This window comes from Sus scrofa, chromosome 7 (assembly GCF_054392235.1).
Source record: "Sus scrofa isolate SSC_HxYL_T2T_F1_AM1 chromosome 7, Sscrofa_HxYL_maternal_Yorkshire_Landrace_v2.0, whole genome shotgun sequence".
NCBI classification, from domain to species: domain Eukaryota; kingdom Metazoa; phylum Chordata; class Mammalia; order Artiodactyla; family Suidae; genus Sus; species Sus scrofa.
In genome coordinates this window covers 43,857,153-43,876,975 of record NC_139389.1, presented here as the reverse complement: position 1 = coordinate 43,876,975, position 19,823 = coordinate 43,857,153, and the positions used below count along the sequence as shown (strand labels likewise).

General features: G+C 54.7%; 2 protein-coding genes across 28 annotated transcripts in view; one reads left to right on the top strand and one right to left on the bottom strand.

The window, feature by feature from the left end:
- The window catches only part of MOCS1 (molybdenum cofactor synthesis 1), a 918,787-nt gene that overhangs the window by 27,837 nt on the left and 871,127 nt on the right, over window positions 1-19,823 (top strand). For 2 of the 8 annotated variants that reach the window (XM_084968017.1, XM_084968015.1), the window contains exons 9-11: window positions 2,458-2,578; window positions 3,043-3,090; window positions 4,999-6,560. In XM_084968017.1, the coding sequence (XP_084824143.1) occupies window positions 2,458-2,578; window positions 3,043-3,090; window positions 4,999-5,762 (933 nt within the window). In that variant the 3' untranslated portion in view covers window positions 5,763-6,560. Of the gene's footprint in view, window positions 1-1,436; window positions 2,579-3,042; window positions 3,106-4,998; window positions 6,561-19,823 lie in introns of those variants that run through there. The other 6 variants (XM_001928708.7, XM_084968019.1, XR_014810085.1 and 3 more) reach the window with 5 other exon arrangements.
- Window positions 7,189-19,823, bottom strand: part of DAAM2 (dishevelled associated activator of morphogenesis 2) — a 159,337-nt gene continuing 146,702 nt past the window's right edge. For 12 of the 20 annotated variants that reach the window (XM_084967985.1, XM_084967990.1, XM_084967981.1 and 9 more), the window contains 8 exons: window positions 18,693-18,799; window positions 18,490-18,578; window positions 13,693-13,861; window positions 13,405-13,512; window positions 12,443-12,503; window positions 11,234-11,365; window positions 10,161-10,331; window positions 7,189-10,029 (listed from right to left, as the gene is read on the bottom strand). In XM_084967985.1, the coding sequence (XP_084824111.1) occupies window positions 9,808-10,029; window positions 10,161-10,331; window positions 11,234-11,365; window positions 12,443-12,503; window positions 13,405-13,512; window positions 13,693-13,861; window positions 18,490-18,578; window positions 18,693-18,799 (1,059 nt within the window). In that variant the 3' untranslated portion in view covers window positions 7,189-9,807. The remainder of the gene's footprint in view (window positions 10,030-10,160; window positions 10,332-11,233; window positions 11,366-12,442; window positions 12,504-13,404; window positions 13,513-13,692; window positions 13,862-18,489; window positions 18,579-18,692; window positions 18,800-19,823) is intronic. The other 8 variants (XM_084967995.1, XM_084967998.1, XM_084967993.1 and 5 more) reach the window with 1 other exon arrangement.

The following is a 19,823-nucleotide window of genomic DNA, read 5'->3' as shown; positions in this document are numbered from 1 at the left end:
GGGAATCATGGGAGCAGCAGATGAAGGTGACCTCGTGACTCATGGAACCGTCACCCTGGTTCCTTCCTTCCTGGGGATCCTAAAGTAGCTTCCAGTTGATGGGGAGCCACTTTCCAGGACTCAGTGCTACGAGAGGGGAGGGGGCAGGGAGAAGGAACCATGTGCCCTTTGCCCCCGGCCCCCACCCTGATTGGCCCCTTCCACAGGCCAGGGGCTCATCGGGAAACAGGCGTCTGTTACTCGCATGTAATCAGCCTGTACTGTGCATTCAGCCCTGTGCCGGGGCGGGGGGTGGGGGGGATAAGAGCATCACACATGTGCCCATTGGGGGCACAGAGGCTCCTTGTGTGATCGGAGAACTAACGGGTGGTAGCACGTGATTCTTTGTCAATTGAATGGCTGTCTGGGCCTTGGCTGGTGGACCTGGGTGAGCCATGGAGACTGGGGGTGGGGAGAGGAAGCGGGTTCCAGGAAGATGCATACCTGGGGTTCATCCCAGGTCAGCGAGGGCAGATTTAAGTCATTACAGGGAGACCACATTGCAGAGGACTCGAGTGTCCCTGTAAAAGGTGCAGAGCGTGTCCTGTGGACGGTACGGCGCTGGGCAGTCTCTGTACCAGGAGGAGGCAGACCCCCCATTCACGACTTAGGGAGAATAACTCACAGGTAAATTTGGAAATAGGCAGATGGCCTTTCAGTGATGTCCCGAGTATGTAAGAATTAAGGCCAAGGTGGGAAGGAAGAGTGAGAGGACTTGGTGATGCAGGTGGGGGTGGGGAGGGCCCCCCTAAGGTTCCCCCCCCCCTGCCCCGGGTATCCGGCAGGCTCTGGGACCTGTTGGGATTAGGGGTGGGGGTGCTGGTGGGCTGGGTTTAGAGTCAAAGGACCTGTCTATCAGGTTGTTCTAAAGTGGCGGGGGCAGGGTTCTGGGCTGGAGGGGCAGGACTACCTCAGATGTAGGTGGTAACTGGGTAACTGTGCCAGCCAACTCCCCCCTCCCTCCCCAGGCAGGGAGTGGAGTGGATTCTAAGGAGAATGTGAGGAAGAGGCTATTTACAGTGCAGGGTTTGGGGCCAGTAAAGGACGTTGAGGCCCTGGACCAGCAGCAGCAAACCACTGTCCCACCCCTGCGGGGAGGTGGTGTCCCAGGGCCCAGTGGGAACTGGAGCCTGGCGTGTTCGCCAAACCCAAGCAGAATCTAGCTGGAGGAGGGTGCTGGTTGCAGAAAAGGGCAGAGAGTGGAACTGAGGGCTGGTGGGGATCGAGGAAGGGGGTCTAAACCCCCACCCCCCCTGCTGGTGATGTGGATGAGCCTCCTGCTTAGATCTTGTTCTTAACTTCTCTGACGGGTCTCTGCCCTTGCGCTGGTGAGACACACTCTCTCCCTGTGTCCACAGTGCCCTGTACGGAGCTGGCACTTGGTTGGCTTTTTATAGGGTTTGGTGGAGGAAGCAGGTGTCCCACTTTCGGGGACTAGCCCAGAGCCCCAGGGGCTCCCAGCCTCTCGAAGAAGCAGGGAACGTCGAGTCCAGTTTGAATGTTCTCAGAATGCCATCCCCCCAGCCTTCTGCTCTTCAGCCCCCAGTCAAGGACCACAAGCCGGAAGAGGTGCTGGGGCAGGCAGGCGAGTCCGGGAATGAAGGGACCTGGAGGGGAAACGGGATGTGCATGTCAGGTGACTGCCAGGGCTTGGCTCCCACTGACTGGTTCCATTCTCCCGGCAATGAAGAGCCCGTTCCATGGAACGTCTCCGAAGGTGTGGGTCCAGAGTTTGATGTGTTGTCTCTGTTGGCAATTATTTAATTTTTAAAAAAATTTTAAAAATCTGTGGAGTCCTAATTGTGGCTCAGTGGTAACAAACCTGACTAGTATCCATGAGGATGTGGGTTCAATCCCTGGCCTCGTACAGTGGGTTAAGGATCTAGCATTGCCATGAGCTGTGGTGTAGGTCACGCAGATGCGGCTTGCATCTGGCATTGCTGTGGTGTAGACTTGCAGGTGTAGCTCCAAATTGACCCCTAGCCTGGGAACGTCCATATGCCACAGGTGCGGCCCTAAAAAACAAAGCAAAAACAAAACTTTTTAAAAATTTTCTTGGCTGTGAAAGTTCCCTGGGCCAGGGATCGAACCTGAGCCACAGCAGTGACAACATCGAATCTTTAACTGCCAGGCCACCAGGGAACTCCCAGCAATTATTTAGTTTTTAACATTTCCTCTACACGTTTCAGGAAGCTTGGCGGGAGGTCGCATGCAGGCCTCGGAATGTCTGGTTTGGCTCCTGTCCTATCTGCCTCCCTTCTCTTGCACCTTCAGCCTCATTGCAGAAAGTCCTGCTTTGAAAAGTGAGACCAACCCTGGGAGGCCCCCAGGCCCAGCCCAGGGGGACTCTGAGGATGGGGGCCAAGGCTCAGGATGAGGGAGGCAAGTTGTCCTCACCCCAGATGTGACCCCCTCCAGGTCTGCCTCTTCGGGAATTCAGAGGTGTCGCTACGGGATCACCTGCGGGCAGGGGCCTCCGAGGAGGAGGTGCTGCGCATCATCGGGGCGGCCGTTGGCAGGAAGAAGCGGCAGCACGCAGGTAAGGGGCGGGGAGGGCCAGGCCTTCGGGGAGGGGGCCATTGTCTGCAGGAAGGAGGTCCTTAGCCCCAGAGGGTGAGAGGATGACGGAAAGCCTGGCAGGAGCCAGCGGGACTTGGTGTGGCCCACACTCTCCATCACTCCCATTGGCCCTCCAGACTTGAGGTGCAGGGCAGCCTCTCCATCCCGGGGGAGGTTGGCACAGCAGATCCTGCCCAGGACAAAGGAACCCAGATTCTCTCAGGCTGTCTCACTGGGTGGGAGGGAAAGAGGGGTGTCCTTACCTCCCTTTCATCCCATGAGCTGTCTTCTGCCAGGGAGGCCTGACATCCCAAACCTGTCCTGGGCGACCTTGCAATGTCCAGGGGGCACTTTTCCTCAGAATCCATGGGGCGATTGTTGCACGGGGTCCACCGGTCATAGCAGTGAACTCTCTTCCCCGCCCTCTTTCCCTCCCCCCCCCAGGCATGTTCAGTATTTCCCAGATGAAGAACCGGCCCATGATCCTCATCGGTGGGTGACCCATCAGTACGTAACCACGCCCCCTCGTCATGGGTGGGGTCCCGGGGGTGGGGCCCCTGCCATAAGGCTCCGCCCCCGATCCTGCACTTCATCTGGATGTTCTCATCCTTCACCTTTTCTTACTCGTTCAAGCCTTTACTGATGCTTTTCTTCTTTTCCACCCCCCCAACCCACCCCGCTCCATGGCACAGAAATTGGGCTGGGGTCCTCCAGATTGATGGCCACTAGGCCCTGAAAATGGAGCTTCAGGTTAAGAGAGAGCCCTTGTCCTCAGCTCTAGAATCGCTCAGCTCAGGTGCAGTCACAGTGTCCCGCCCCTTCTGTCCTGTGGGCCAGTCCGTGTGTATATCTGGATCATCAACTACCCACTGGTCCATGTGCTGTTGGGCTTCTGTGCCGGATGTACTTAGATGATAAGCGCTGCCACTCATCTTTTCAGGGAGAACGCAGCCAGGATCTCAGCTGCCTAATTCCTTAACTCTCGGGAACTTAAAGTGCCTGGCATGTCTCTTACGTGCCTAGGATGCTTCAGACCAAAACACCTGTTCATAGAGCTGTGTGTGTGGTCTCCAGCCCTGGGAAACTAGCTGGTCCATGAGGCACTTCAGGGCTGCTGTTACCCCTCAGGCGCTGGAGCAGGGGAGGCCTTGCCACCTTGGCCACAGCCAGATCTGGGTCCCCAAATTGTCCCCTAGGCAAGAGAAAGCAGTGGAAATAATGAGGGGACAGGATTGTGGTCCTTGGAGCAGAGTGAGCCGAGTGCCCTGAGACAGGCAGGTCGGAGGGGCCAGATTCGGCTCAGGGACCACAGCAGCCACGTGGGGAAGGAAGGCGGCTCACCAGAGCGTTCCCTCGGGACGAAAACGGTATCAGCCCTCTTCTGCCTTCAGCCCTTTGTCATCGTCCTCTGTGTTGGCCCTTGATCTGTGCTGACTGCCTCCATGGCGAGGAGAGGGGGTGCCTTTATAAACCTCCCCGAGGGAGCTTGTGCCTCTGACACTGACAAGGTAGGGGGTCAGAGCCTGATGCAAAAGCTGGATGTTGGGAGCCCTCGCTGCTTCCTAGGGAATGATGGTGCTCTCAAGGATGCAGAGTAACGACACCAGTCTGATTTCTGTAAAGCTGGGACGTGCCTAGCACTTTCAGTGCCTGTGAATCCCCTGGGGGGTGCTTGTTGTTTCAGAATCAGATTCAGGACAGGATGTCTGGGCTGACCCCCAACCACCCTCAAGTGGTGCCGATGCTGCTGGTCCCGGACCACCCTTTGAGCAGCAGGACCCTTCTGGGTTCCCGAGGCCCCTGGGACCACTTGAATCAGCCTGTTGCTTCGTGTGTGCACTTCCTGATGTACCTGAGGCGGGCTTGAGAGTCATTGTTTAAATAGACTAAGTATTTCCCTTGGTATCTTGTCTGTAAACTAACTGCTATTAACTCTTCCTAGAGAATGTGAAGATGAGTCATTAATTGATAATTCAGGCTGAGGCCTCACAGTAGTTTTAAGAGAATGAAGGGACAGGTCATCTGGTCCAGGCTTCAGTCTTCAGACCTTAGGGGTTTCTTAAGAGAACTTGGGCAACAAGAAAGTTGTTGAGGCGGGGAGGCTGGGTTACCCCACCCCTGACACACACCGACACACCGCCACCTGCAGGACAGGCAGAAACTGGGCCCCTTGCCCTGAGTAACTCCCGCTGTGAAGGGCTGCGAACCTGTTTGCTGAGGATCCCCTCTCCGTGTATCTTCTTTTTCTCTCTCCTCGCTGTGCTTTTTGCTCTTCATTCCACTCTCCCCAGCATGAAAGGGGGAACTCGGGGTGGGGTGGGGAGAGGGTTGGGGGGAGGGGGGAGAAGACGTCGCTTTTGGACTTCGTCTTTCTCTTCTTTGCTTCTCCCTTCCTTCCAGAGTTCTCCCTGATGCTTCAAGATTCCCCACCAGCCATTCCAAGCGTCTCCTTGAGGGGCTCCCTCCGTGTCCAAGGTCTGAGACACAGAGTGAGTTCCTCCAGCCAGATGGTGACTTTGTGGAAAGGATGCTGGGTCCCCCAGGCCCCTCTCCTGGCCCAGCGGTGGCTGGGGTCTGGCTTCCCTCAGAGACATCTCAGTTCCCATCCAGACTCAGATGCCAACCCAAAAAAGTGCCTTAGCCCAGAGCCCCGGGCTCCTGCCACCCCCTCAGGACCTCTGCCGACCTCAGACCAGCTAACCCACGTGGACACGGAAGGCCGGGCCGCCATGGTAGATGTGGGAAGGAAGCCTGACACAGAGCGGGTGGCCGTGGCCTCAGCCGTGGTCCTCCTGGGGCCTGTGGCCTTCAAGCTCGTCCAGGAGAACCAGCTAAAGAAGGGAGATGCCCTGGTGGTGGCCCAGCTGGCAGGCATCCAGGCGGCCAAGCTGACCAGCCAGCTGATTCCTCTGTGCCACCACGTGGCCCTGAGCCACGTCCAGGTGTGGCTGGAGCTGGACAGCACACGCCATGCCGTGGTGATCCAGGCGTCCTGCCGGGCTTGGGGACCCACCGGGGTGGAGATGGAGGCCTTGACCTCAGCCGCCGTGGCCGCCCTCACCCTGTATGACATGTGCAAGGCTGTCAGCAGGGACATCGTGCTGGGTGAGATAAAACTCGACAGCAAGACCGGGGGTCAGCGGGGGGACTTCCAGCGGACCTAGAGCTCCTGCCCTGCGCACCCCAGGCCCAGCGAGGTCGAGAGGTGGGATGCAGTTTCAGCCGAGGGAGAGACGTCAAGTTCCTTGAACCCTGTCACCGTTACCCGTCAGCCGGTAGGAATCTGAGGTCCAGCCACCCCTTTCCTGCTGGATGACCTCCCCTGACCTGTGAGGTCTCCTTCATTCGGAGAGGAAACCGGCAGGCCCTCCCCCTCCCAGGACCTAGGGGCTGGGAGGGGGCCGCAGCGAGCTGGGCTGGATCACTGGAAGCCCCCACCATGTGCTCTGTGGTCTCTCGGAGACCCTCAGTTCCAGACGGTGGAGCCCGCAGCTTCCACTGCTCGCGTGGGTTTTCTCTTCTCCCACTTCCCCGGGGAGAACAAAGGCTCATGCAGCAGAAGGACCCACTCTACACGGGAAGACGGCACCCGCACCGAGGATGTATGGTGCCTGCCCTTCAGCAGCGGCGCTGCCGTCCTTCCTGCGTGTGTGCAGCCCCTCCCCCAGCTTCCTCTGAAAGAGCCAGGTGTCCCCTCCTGTCACCTGAATCCGTCCCACCCCATCAGATGTGCAGGCAGTTAGCTGCCCATCCTGCCACCTTCCACTCCTCGGGCCCCTCTCCTCAGTGGATCCACGGGGGCTGCGCCAGGAAGCCTCCTGCACCAGCACATCTCACACCCACCTGCCTGCCCACCCACCACCCACACCCCTTTGTCCTGGGACCCATCGGGGAAGGAAGAATGTTGAAGATCACCTTCACCCTCACAGCGCACAAAATAAAGCCACTGTGCCAACCCTGGAGATGCAAGAATGAGGACTGTGTCTGTGCTGGGGTCGCCAAGCTGCTGTGATGGCAGGCCTGCCCCTCCACCCAAAGCCGGTGCCCTGGGGGAAGAGGAGCGGGAGAGACGCTGGAAAGGCAAAGGGACAGGTCCTCCTGTGTCCCAGCTTCCCTGGGAGAGAAGGTAGGCGGTAGGCGAGGAAGGTGTAGACGTGCAGCATCGCAGGACTGTCAGCTGGGGGCGTCCAAGACTCATCCTGTCGCCGGCTGGTAGTGATGGGGGGCCGGGTATGCAGTTAGAGGCTCCTGGTTTTCACGTCCCCAGACACTGGGTGTGCTTGCTGGGTTCTCTTAACTTGGGTCTAGCCTCAGTGCCCATCCCTGCCTGCCTTGACCCAGGTGCACTGGCAAATGTTTAACCACCAGCTTTTGGGCAAGCACAGGTCCATGTCCATGGTCTAAGTCCACCCACCTTGGCCAATTTCAAGCTACTGGCTCATGTGATTGGGCTCGTGGAATTCCCAAGACTCTCACGAGTGGTGCTCCCAGAGCTGGTGGCATCAGGCCCCTACACAGTACCAGCCAGGCCAGCTCTCCCGCGTACCTCGAGGCCCCTTGGGGGAAGAAGGCACACATTTCAAGGCAGGCTAGGTGGGGGGGTGGGGGGGTGGTACGGATTTAATATTTTTTAGTATTACAATATATTCTTATAAAAAAGGTGCAGGCAGAAAGGACGCTGCAGACTTTGTACATTAGTCTCACTTGTCATCTGAACCGGTAAGAACAGCCCTGGTGTGGAGGTGGCCGAGGTGGGGGAGATGGTCGTGGCGGCTCCCCCAGGGGGTAGAAGTGGGGTGGGGGTGGGGAGAGCCTGGACTGAACCCTTCCCCATCCACGCCTTCCCTTCATCAAAGGGGAGGGAGGAGGGCGAGGGCGTGCTGCTGCTGGGGGGCAGGGGGCATTGGGTTAACTGGACTTTACATTGGACACAAAATTAGCTAGAGAAATTAACCCGAAGGTGGTGGGCGGGGAACGACTAAGGAGCAGATCGAAACAGGCGTAAACGCTGAGCATGTCAAGGGCCCACTCGGCCGTCTCCGAGGCAGCAGCCCTCCTTGCTAAGTCGGCTGTGATGGTCCACAGGCCAAGGCACTGTTGGGGATCTGGCTACAGTGGCACCTGTCAGAGCCACGGGCCAGATCTAGAAAATAATAAATAGAGAAGGGAGAATCTTCAGGGGTGAGAAGCCTGAGCCCTGGAACAATATACGTGGCCTCTGTAAACAGTTAAACCGAACTGTGCTCTCCTGCGGATCCAACGTTGTCTTGAACGGCTTCCATAGTCCTTTCCTGGTGCGCATCCGTCTTCCACGGTGGGTGGGAATGTGGGGATGTGGATGTGCCTATCGGGTAGAAGTGGCCCCCTTTCCCGCCCTGGTGGGTGAGGTTGACCTCTGCCTGGCCAGTTTGGGAGAGGACCTTAAGAGTCCCCCCACCATCGGCCCCACACTGGCTTCTTCCACTGGGGGCTGCTCTTCCTGGAAGCTTACACCTTTGCCCTCACCCACACCCCTGCAGGGGGGCTCCTTCACACCTGCCCTGGCCAGGCTCGCACTTACTCTGATCCCTCCCCCTCAAACCAACACACATGCTGGGCTCACCGACCCTGTGTTTCTTCCCCCTGCAGCTACGATGGCCCCAATCCCAGGAGTCCGGCGTAGGGAAAAGCTAGGCAGCTGAAGAGTGGGCCCAGCCCATCAGTTTGTCCACTGGCAATAACCCTGAGCTGGAGGAGGAGGTCAGAAGGTGAGACGCACGAACGGCAGGGAGCCAGCTGATGGGGGGCCAGGCAGGTCTCAGACATAGCACAAAGAGGTCCCCTCTTAGGGGCTGGAAATATAGTGAACATAAGAAACTTGATAGAGTTGAACTCACCTCCCTCCTCTTACGAGAGAGAAAATTTGTCTAGATAACAGCCATCATCCTGCCTTCCAAGGACAGCTCGAGACCGACAGAGTGGAGGGGAGAGGGGACAGGAGAGCCAGAGCGGGCCCCTCGGAAGTCAGGTTGAAGACCCAGATCAGGTGCCAGAGATGGGGGGACCCCCCTCATCCTGTTGGCACCTCCGGGCCTCCTGTCTGAAGGCCTCCGAGGACACTCCCTTTAGAGGTGGCATGTGACTGCAGGGGGCAGCTCGGGCCTTTGGGACTCCCAGGAACTGATGCCCCAGGGCTGGCCTTAGCCAGATCACCACAGTTAGGAGTGGGGTCCCCTGCAAGGCTGGACAGAGCGGGGGGTCGCTGTGTCTACCTTCCGCTTGGAGGCAGGTGGTGGAGGAGTGTGGGGTCTGAGTACCATTAAGTGGCAGGTGGGGAGCTCGAGGGTGGCATGAGCTATTCACGTGCTGTCCTCTCGAACCCCAGCCAACGTGTGAGGTCACCTTCTTGCTTCAACAAGACGGTGGTCTGGTTTACAAAGGGGGCAGGGGCAGAGGAGGGTTTCGTCCCCGGGTCCCTGTGCCCAGCCAACAACGTGGTGATGAACAGGTTTTCTTCCCAGGTTCATCAGGTGCCGGACAGTGAGCCACAACGGGGGGAACCCAAAGGTGAATGTTCCAGGATTCGGGATTAGTAGATAGGATGGAGCTTGCAGCGGGGAAGGGAGTGAGATTTAGGGCTGCAAGAGAGGGGCCTGAGGACTCGTGAGGGAGGAAATGGGCAATGACTTGGTCCTGCATCATCCTCCCAACATTTTTCTTTTCTGGAACACATCGAGCTAGAATTCATGCCTCCTCCACCCAGGAGAAAACTTTGCCCCAGCTGAATATTCCATTAAGCCTACCCTTGAGAGGTGGGAGCCTCAATGCCTCTGCCCTGGCCCACCCCCTCCTTATTCCCCACGCACGAGAAACCCGGACAAGGTTCATGGATCTCTCCAGCCTAGATCTGGAACAGCTCCGTGCCAACACGTGGGGGCGGGGAAGCAGGGACCCTTCAGCCCGGGCTGACCAGGGGTGTCCAGGTCAGCCTCAGAGAGTGACCCCTGGGGGCCAGGGTGCAGAAGGAGTAACAGGAGGAGATGAGGGGAGCTCCTTCAGCTGGGGAGACACCTGGTCCTGCCACACACAGTCCTGACCCGGGGACCCAGCCCAGGGCTCTACACTGAGCACCAGATCCTGTAAGTATCGTGGCCCGACCACTCAGCCCCTCTGGGCCCCTCCCTGTCCCGGCCTCCCGCTGTGGCCAGTGCCCCCTGCCCACCTCCCAGGTCAATAATTTAGCCTGTTTATCGCCCGCTCCCGGGTGGCTTCCAGGGCCTGGCTCCCTGATCGTTTGCGGCTGCGTTTGAGTTTGCACAAGTCCTTGTCGAAAACTTCGCCAGAGCGCAGGGCCGACACCAGGTCATCGAACTCGCCGCCCTCCTCCAGCGAGCTGCCCGCCTGCGCCTTCCGCTGCCGCTGCCACCGCTCCCGCTCCCGCTGCTCCTTTAGCTGGGGGGGTGGGGGTGAGGGGGGAGCGTGAGAGGCCCCTGGGCTCCAGGTGACACACAGGCCCTCGGACCCGGGATGGCCTACCACCCGCCCCCACTGTGCTCCTTCCCGGGATGCCTGCGCCCCCGCACCATGGCCTCCATGCGCGCCCGCCGCTCCTCCTCCTCCTTCCTCCTCCTCATGGTCTCCAGGTCCTGCCGCGCCTCTGAGAAGGCCTGCAGGAAGGTGTCAAAGATGCCGAAGAATTCGTCTGGCTGCATCTTGCTGTCATGCTCCCCGAAGTGCGTCAGGGCCTTGGAGAACTGTTGGGGGGAGGGGGAGGGGCGTCACCCCTGAGCCCGCTGGGCAGGTGGCTTCCAGCCAGGGCTGAGCTCATCGGAGGTGGGGTCTGTTGGCCTGGGGCGGGGGGCAGGGCTAGAGGTCAGGGAGAGGACAAAGCTGAAGGAAAGGCTTGAGGCTGCCCTCTGGGGAGGTGGCAGGTCCAGCTGGCTGCCAGGTCTGTTAGGTTGTAGGTTTGTGACCAGGAGCCACAGATCTCAGGCGCACTTCCTAAGGTCAGCAACTGCCTGGTCAGAACTTAAGGGGATGTCAGATCATCTGTCTCCTGGGCTGGTTATTTAACCCCTCCGCAAAATGGGGGTAACAGGACTTAACTTCACATTGCTGTGGGGGTTACATGAGCTAGGGGAGGTAGAGGTGTGCAGGTAAGGCACTTATACTGAGCGCTGCCATCTCTAATCCAATGCACTCCGGGGTCCTCTAAGAGAGCCCCCACCACCCTAAGTGCACACCATGGACAGGCAGCATGGAGCCTGTTAGAAATGCTACATCTCAGGCCCCAGCTCTCCTGAATGAGGACCCACATCTTAATAAATAAGACTCCCACGGTTGGGGCCCAGAGGAGTGTCAGTGGGAGAGGCAGAGCAACCAGACCACAGCTGGGCTCCTGTATCAGGCTGCTAACCCAGCTCTCTGTCCAGCTGGGCAACCTTGGGCAAGTGACTTACCCTCTCTGATCTCAGTGCACATATCTGTCAAATGGGATAATAACATTTCAACAAGCTCAGGGAGGTGGTCCATGGCCCCAACCATTGCAACAGAGTTGCTTCTCTAGGAGTGAGGAGGGCACACCGCCCTGGGTCTGTCCTTTCTGCGCCATCTGTCACAGGATTGGTGAAGGTGGAGAGGTGTGGGATGCACTTACCTTGGCCCTGGCTTCATTGAGCTGGTCCTCCAGCTCTGAGAAGCTGAAGCTGGAGACAGTGATAAAGTCACTCATGACCGGGACAAACTTGTCATTTGGCTCCCGCACCTGGCGCTTCTGATACTCCAGCTCCTGAGGAGGCAGAGCCAAGTGCTGGTCAGACGAGTGCCAGGGTGAGAGTCAGGAATTCCGGGTCACCATGTCCCCTGTCCTCTCGCCACTCACAGAACACTTAGCCCTTTTTTTTTGGAAGAGGGAACACCCCCAAGTCTCGAATTCTAAGGGTGGCAAAGATTGTGAGAGTCACCTGCCAGCCCATCCTGCCTTGATCATCTTTCTCCAGAGCATGGTCTGGGACCAGCAGCAGCATCACCTGGGGAGTTTTAAGAAATAGACTCTTGGGCTCCCCCCAGAATTAGAATCTGCATTTTAACAAGATCCCTGGCTGATTCCTGTGCAGATTAAAATGTGAGATGCATCTCCGAATCTCCCGGTTGATGTGATGCTGCTGATCCGTGGACCACATTGTGGGTAGCGTGTTAAAGGGTATCAATTAGAAATCAGTAGTGGCAACAGAAGCTTTTTTCTTTAAGTCCATCATCTCCTTAGCCGCCTCCCTACTCCCAAACATACACAGAGAAGGTGAGAAGGATCACTAGTTCCGAGGTGTGGGGGACAATCCCCAGACTGAGCCAGCGATAGCATCATCGGAGAAGCCATTAGAGCAGGAACAGTAGAGACCAGAGGTCTGGGTCTCCAGCAAAAAGTATAGCCCCCAGGGCCTCTACTGGCCCAGAGAGGAGGTAAATAGATGTAAGGAAAGAACTTCTGGGGACAGTGGTCCCCAGTGTCACAGTAGAGGGGCTCCCTGCCCTGAGCCAGCTTCCAAGGCCTCTTTCCCATCCATGTGAATCACACTTGGGGTAGATTTATCCTGCATTCCTCTCCACCGTCCAGTGACATGGCTACCGTCTCAGATGGGTGTCCCTTCTTCAAGAGGCTGGATTTAAGCCTTGGATACTTCAGCTATCCTTTCCTGAGTCCTCACTCTGGACTCGAGGCTGTAGTCGCTATACTAGCGGTTCTGTCACCCCCGCCACACAGAGATGCAGCAGACAGGGTCTGCGGGGGTGGCGGGGAGGACCCTTCTGGCCTAGTGCCAGGCAGCATGGGCAGCACCCCCACGAACGCAGGCACAGATGTACTCACCACCTCGACTGCTCTGAGGCCCCTCCTTAGGTTGCCCACCTCCTTCTCCAGCTCTGCCAGGCTGCAGGGGGACACAGAGGGAGGGAGTCAGTGGACCTGGGGTCCAGCCCTGCGTTGGCCACTAACCAGATCTTCCCCCCTCCATCTGTGCTTCCGTAAAATGATGAGTGGAACTTCTGTTCTCTAGATCCTTCCAGATCAGAAATGTCATGCTGTGTATTGCAAGGTTTCTAAGACTGGCCTCTGGCTTGGATTTATTTTTATTAACTACCAGGTAGTGCTTACAAGCTCTTCACATAGGATCCGGCATGCAGTAAGCATTTGATGTGTATTAGCTATTTACCTCTGCATTTTGGCCTCTATTGGAGATGCTTCTATCAGCCTCTATATGTTCTGGTCTGACTTCCTGCCTGGAGCAGAGGCCTTTGCCCCCACCCCCACCCGGTATCCCCTTGGACCATCCACCGTTGTGCGCAGCCCTGACTTCCAGGCAGTGAACACTTTTTCTGGGGGCCAGACCCCCCTCTGCCTGGTGCCCTGGCCAGAGAACCATCTTCCTACCCCAGAACTCCTCAGCCAGTGACTGAAAGGAGATGGTAGGTGATGTCCATCTCCCCCCCTCCTCTTTGGAGGGGCTAAGTGGAGTGAGCCCACACTTTCTCCTGGATGCCTCTGGCGGGATCGGGTTCTGATAGCTCACAGTGGGGATAGGCTAGTAACGCTGCTCCCGTTGGGCTGGCACTGTGCCCATTCCTGGCTCAGGTCCCCACTCCCTACTGTGTTTCCTGGGAGAACCTCTGAAATGAGGAACTGAGAGCAAATAGCGTCTTTTGTTTGGTTTTCCCAGACAAGCCCTGAGACGCAGTTCATTCCTAGTCATTGTGGCCCCAAAGGATGAAATTTAGATGAGAGTGGGCATTGATGACCGGGAGAAAGAAGGAAGCCCTAGAGGGACCCCTCACTTGACTTTGGCGGCCTCTGGAAGATGCTGCAGCTCGGAGGGCATGTTCAGGATGTCAGGGAAATGCTTCTCCAGGATCATGATCAGATAATGAAGCAGAGAGATGTTTCTGTGGGTAAAAGGTCAAGGATAAGGGGCCAAGGGAACTGGGAGCGAGGGTCAAGTGGAAACCAGAGTGAGGTGCCAGGGGCAGGCTGGGACACACACTGGGTTGGAAATGGAGGGAGGGGTAGGAGGGGAGAGGCCAGAGGGCAGGGAGGTGGAGGCTACAGAAGCCAGCAGGTCCCACCTGTCAATGCTGGACTTGGTGTCAGCGATCTTGTTGAGGCTGGCCACCCGGAACCCATAGGCGCCCCCTCGCTGCCCTTTGTTCATGAAGTTGCCGATGGCCAGGATGACCTCTAGCATCCGTGCTAGACGCTTGCTGCGGATCAGCTCCCGGGAGGCCAGCAGGATGGCTGGGGGTGGGGGGTGTGGGGGGGAGAGCGGGGAGGAAGAGGTGAGAGCCCTGCATATGCTGGGTTCCCAGAGCCCTAGGCTGATGCCACCACAAAGTCCAGAAAAAGGGCTGTCAAGTGTCTATCAACTTCAGAAGGGCAGAAGCCCGCTCCATCCCAGGAGGTGATTTTCCCAACCCTGCCTGCCTCCAGAGGAACTCCCCAAAAGCCAGTTCACCAAATTAACTTTCTCAAAACGTGCCACCTCTTCCTAAGACTGTATTTTAGAATGTATCTTTCCTTGCATATATTTAAAGAATGGTCATGTATTCTTTCTGTGGATATATGCAAGATTATAATGCTTTTACTTTTCTAAACCTAGTGATTAAACATTGAAACTGCAAACAGATGCAAACTATTCTATGTTGAATGGATAAACAAAGTCCTACTGTATAGCTCAGGGAACTCTATTTGATATCCTGTGATTAAACCATAGCAGGAAAGAATATGAAAAAGAATATCTATATACGATGTATGATATATACATTATATATATGAATCACCTTTCTATACAGCAGAAATTCAATTTTTTAAAAATTAAAAAAATTAAGTTTTAGCATTTTACATACTACGGTACTGTTTCTGCCTCTTTTGAAGTGCTGAATTTTACTGACGTTTTGGGGGAAAATCCCTGTCAATTAAATTATAACATCATCAATTGCAATATTCTCACATTTTTGTTCTGTAAGATAATGGTATGCTTTATGGTTGATGGTGTCTTCGATGTGAATAAATAGGTTACTTGATAGCCTGTTGAATATCGTTTAAAATTTTTCTCCCAAGCTTTAGTCATTTAAAAATTTCCCACAGTGCTTTAAATAATACGCCTTTGGTGGAAATATAAACTACGGCTAACAGTAACCAAGACTTCAGTATTTTGTTCTGAGGGGGGTGCTCTTGTTCTTCCTCAGCCAGGGGGTATTTATGGTAGATGGGCAGAATTGGGATACGAACCCTAGACCGAAAAACTGATTACTAGTTAGAGAGTATGATTGTTGATCATTAAATGTGATAAGAAGACCAAACCATCGTATGGCTTCTGCCAAACTGAACATTCCTTAGGATGCTGCTATGAAGATAAAATGAAAACCATCTGACTAAAAGTTTGCTAAACTCTTCAGAAGCAGTTAAAATAAGTAACAGCAAAAAAAAAAAAAAAAAAAAAAAAAAGCTGTAAAAGATGAGTAATAAGTAAGGTTTGTCAGTGGCTTCTAAAGTCAAACATATGCATATTCTCTGACCTAATTGTGGCATTAACTCTTGATGGGTAATTGAATGGTTCCTAGCGCACTTATTTTAAGAAAGTTACATCTAGGATTTCCCATTGTGGCTCAGTGGTAATGAACCCAGTTATCCATTAGGACATGGGTTCAATCCCTGGCCTCGCTCAGTGGGTTAAGAAACTGACATGGGGAGTTCCCATCATGGCTCAGTGGTTAACGAATCTGACAAGGAACTCTGAGGTTGCAGGTTCGATCCCTGGTCTTGCTCAGCGGGTTAAGGATATGGCGTTGCCGTGAGCTGTGGTGTAGGTCACAGATGCGGCTCGGATCTGGCGTAGCTGTGACTCTGGCGTAGGCTGGCAGCTGTAGCTCCAATGAGACCCCCTAGCCTGGGAATCTCCATATGCTGTGGGTGCAGCTGTAGAAAAGACAAAAAAAAAAAAAAAAAAAAAAAAAAAAGACAAGAAACTGATGTTGCAGTGAGTGGTGGTGTAGGTTGCAGACTAGGCTCTGATCCCGCGTTGCTGTGGCTGTGGTGTAGGCTGGCACCTATAGCTCCAATTCGACCCCTAGCCTGGAATTTCTGTATATCTCAGGTGCGGCCCTAAAAAGACCAAAAAAAAAAAAAAAATTACATCTAGATTGGTTAAGTACATTATGATACATTTGTACAATGGAATAACATGCCGCACCGCGAATAAATACCCCACTGCTCCCTGTGATAATGGAGATAACGCAATCATGCTGCTGAACAGAAGACCAGCGTGAAATTATTTCTTCTGTTATTTCATATATAGAAAGTTCAAGACGAACAAAACCTTTGGAGCAGAGGGAAGGAGTAATCGTTGTGGGGGGGGGAGCGCGGGGGCGGGTGATAATCAAGAGGGAGACGTAAAGGAGGGCTCGGGGGCCTGGAAATGTTCCATTTCCTGACCTGTGAGCTGACTTTAGGATAACTTATCAAGTAGGACTCTTGGGATTTGTGTTCTTTTTATGTGCACATTTCAATAACAATTTTTTTTTAAAGTAAACTATTTATAAAAGTTTCCAGCAACGTATCGTGGGTGGGGTAGTTTCTCTAAGGTCGATAATGCAATTTGAAAAATTTGCCAAGGAATCCTAAAAATGCTAAAATGTCGGCAAAACAGAAAATGACAAGAGTTCAAAGGGAATTTGTGTAAATGGGAAAACTCCCATCGGCATTGCAGCCATTTTTGATATATTTATAAGAAGAATATATTCATGAATATATTCATAGGAATAAGTTTACATGGGAAGTCACATTCATCTTGACTATATTCAGTGAATGTATTCATAGTGAGAGTCAGTAAATTCCGTATATTCAGCAGCGAACATATTCACGAGAATATATTCAAGAAGAACATGTTCATGAATATATTCATAGGAGAATTGGTAAATTTGTCAGATTTGATGAATGACTGGCTTTTGGCAGAGTGACCCAGAGGCCCCACCTGAGGTTGGAGGGACGGGTGTCAACAGCTCATCAGTGGCGGAGATGGGACAAAGCTTAAGCTCTGGAACTGCAGGAGGACCAGATAGCCCGATCCTGCACGATCCTCTCGTCTCCACCCCAAGTCGAGCCCACTGACCCGATTCTGTAAAATACAAGGCAGCCAGCTCTTCCCAGCCCTGGGAGGGATGAGACCCCCAGACCATTCTAGGATAGGAGCCATTGCTGTTGCCGAGCGGCTCGGTGGGACTGACATGCCAGACCTGTCTCACTCTACTTTGCTCCATGTTAAAGGGAGGCTCTTTCCCGAGTGTCCCCAGACTATCTGGCAGGGGAGGGGGGGGGTGTTAGGAGTGGGCTCCTGGGATCAGACCCACCTGGTAGCTAAGCTACTCTGGTTTCCAGTTGCAGGCGATGGCGAGCGTTTGCTCCACTGACCCAAGACACACACATAGTTGAGCACACGTCTTGGGCTGAACCCCTTTACCTGTGCCTCAGGCCCCAGAGGCAGGTAGCAGCAAGTCAGAGAGGTTGGGTGAAGTAAGGTGCATCCATCACCAGGGCAGGAAGTACCTCCAGACCTTAGACCAGCAGAGCCACGGCCATCTCCCCCCCGCCCCAGACCCGTTATCTAAGACCACAGCCTGCAGTGCCCGTGTTCCCAGCCTGCATGTGTGTGTGTGTATCCAGATTATAGAAAACATCTGCCTCTGACGTGTCATGCCCTGCCCTGCTGCCAGAGCCCCCCGGAAGCAGCTCAACCTCCAGGAAGGACCGTTCTCTGGACTGGGCATCCTGGGGGGTGCTGGCCAACCTGATGTCCAGCAGAGGGGCCCATGCTCTGCTCTGTCTCCAGCCCGCCCCCCAGCACCCTGGCCACAGGCTCTCCTGTTCCTCTGCTGATCTGTTCTCACCACAAATGAGCCTCGCAGCCCCTCCTGCTTCTCCTTCCTGGGCCTTCATGGCTGCCCACCCTCCTGCCACCTGCCCTTTCCCCAGCTCCCTGTCCCTCCATCCTTGCCCTCTGGGAAGTACTGCCTGGAAGGAGTGAAGGGAGGGTCTACATTCCAATCCAGTTGGGCCACTGACAGAAATGACAGAAGAGCCCCCACTGGGTTGTGAGGGACAAAGGAGACCATCCCCATGGAATGTTCCACACAGCGCTTGGCGCATGGTTCTTGTTTAATGACAAAGTTCTCATCTGTACAAGGCCACTGTAGAAGGCATTCCCCAACCCAGAAAATCAGATGCCTCTGGGGATCACCTTGCTCTGTTTCATTCCATCCTTCTTTCCTTTTTCTGCTTTTTGATGACCACACCCACGGCATATGGAGGATCCCAGGCCAGGGGTCGAATCGGAGCTGTAGCCACCGGCCTACACCACAGCCACAGCACATCTGAGCCTCATCTGCGACCTACGCCACAGCTCACGGCAACACCAGATCCTTAACCCACTGAGTGAGGCCAGGGACTCAACTGATGTCCTCATGGATACTAGTCGGGTTCTTAAGCGGCTGAGCCATAACAGCTGAGCCAATTTCCTACTTTCTGAGTAGCTCACACTTAAAATAATGCACCCAGAGATCGTCTCTTAGTTCGGACCTCTCAGGCAGGGAAAGATTAAGGCGATCAATCTTTTTCAGCCTTTCTGTCCCACACAGGGGCAGTTTCAACAGAGCCCCTGCCTGGGAGAGCCTGCACGCTGAGGCATGGAGAGTAGAAACACAAGCAAGCATCTGCAAAATCATAGACTTACATCTTGCGCTGGACTTTGGTTTTCGGGGGGGAGAATCGACAACAAAGGAGTTTTCCTCTGCTCCTGACCTTTGACTCCCACCCCCAGACCTCCCCAGATGCTTCTCCACTCTGGGTCTCCTCCCCAGTCCCAGCTGTACCTTCCACTTTGGGCTTGGCCTCAGCCAGCCGCTCCTGGAACTTCTTCTTGAAGAAGAGAGCCTGCAGCCGCTGCTGGTAGTGGTCGATCCTGTGGACAGGGCGAGCTACATTGTGAGGTAGCCCCCCCCACACCCCAGGGGCAGCTCCAGCCCCCTCCTTAGCCTGCCCTCCCCTCTCCAGCCACACCCACCCCCGCCCCCACCTGCTCATCTCATAGAGGAAGCGGTCCGCACGGGCCATCCGCTCAATCTCATGCTTGTGCTCCTCCAGGAGGTCAATGTCACTCTTCTCCGGGACGAACTTGAGGAGCTACAAGGAGCAGGTGAAGATCAGAGAGGAAACTGGTGAAAGGCTGACATGGAGGTACAGCCCATGGAAGCCCAACACCGATGAGGCGCCCCTTAAGAGACAGACACATCTTCATGTGGTGGTTTATGTTTCATCTGCCCCAAGGGGACACTGGGCACCCAACTCTACACTTCCTTCTATTTTTTTTTTTTTTTTCGGCTGTGCCCATGGCATGCAGAATTTCCCAGGCTAGAGATCAAACCCTGAACTAGAGCAGCAACCTGAGCTAACAATGCCCAGTCCTTAACCCACTGAGCTACCAGGGAACTCCTACTGTTTTTCCCTGATGACTAATAATAGTATTGAACGATTTGGACATTCTCTCACCAAGTACCTATTTGTCTTCTTCTTACTTGTAAGTTGAGCTGTTTGTCATGTCCTCCCTGGTTTGTAAAGCCATTTGTTCTGAATATGTGATCTTTGTAATCTGTGCATAAAGCAAAGATCTTCTAAAATTTGGCTTGTCTTTTCACTCCAGTAATAGTGCCTTTTGATCAGCAGTGTTCTTCATTTAAAAAATTTGATTGATTGCTTTTTAAGGCTGCACCCGCAGTATATGGAAGTTCCCCGGGCTAAGGGTCCAATCAGAGCTATAGCTCCCAGCCTACACCACAGCCACAGCAATGCGGGATCCGAGCCACGTCTGCGACCTACACTGCAGCTCATGGCAGCACTGGATCCTTGACCCTCTGAGCCAGGCCAGGGATGGAACCCGCATCCCCTCATGGATACTAGTTGAGTTCATTACCACCGAGCCATGACGGAACTCCGAGTTCTTCATTTTAATGTCTGATGGATGGTGGTTTGGTTTGGAGGGTTTCCCTTGAAAAACACAACAACTGATGTGGAAGAGCCGTGGAGAAGATCCAGCTGGGGGTCACTGTCTTCGCCCTGAGACCCCTGGGGGATCACTCTTTATATTTCCTTCCTGGGGGCCTCCATCCCTTGAAAAGAGGCAGCCTTTCCCGGCCTCCCCTCAGAGGGG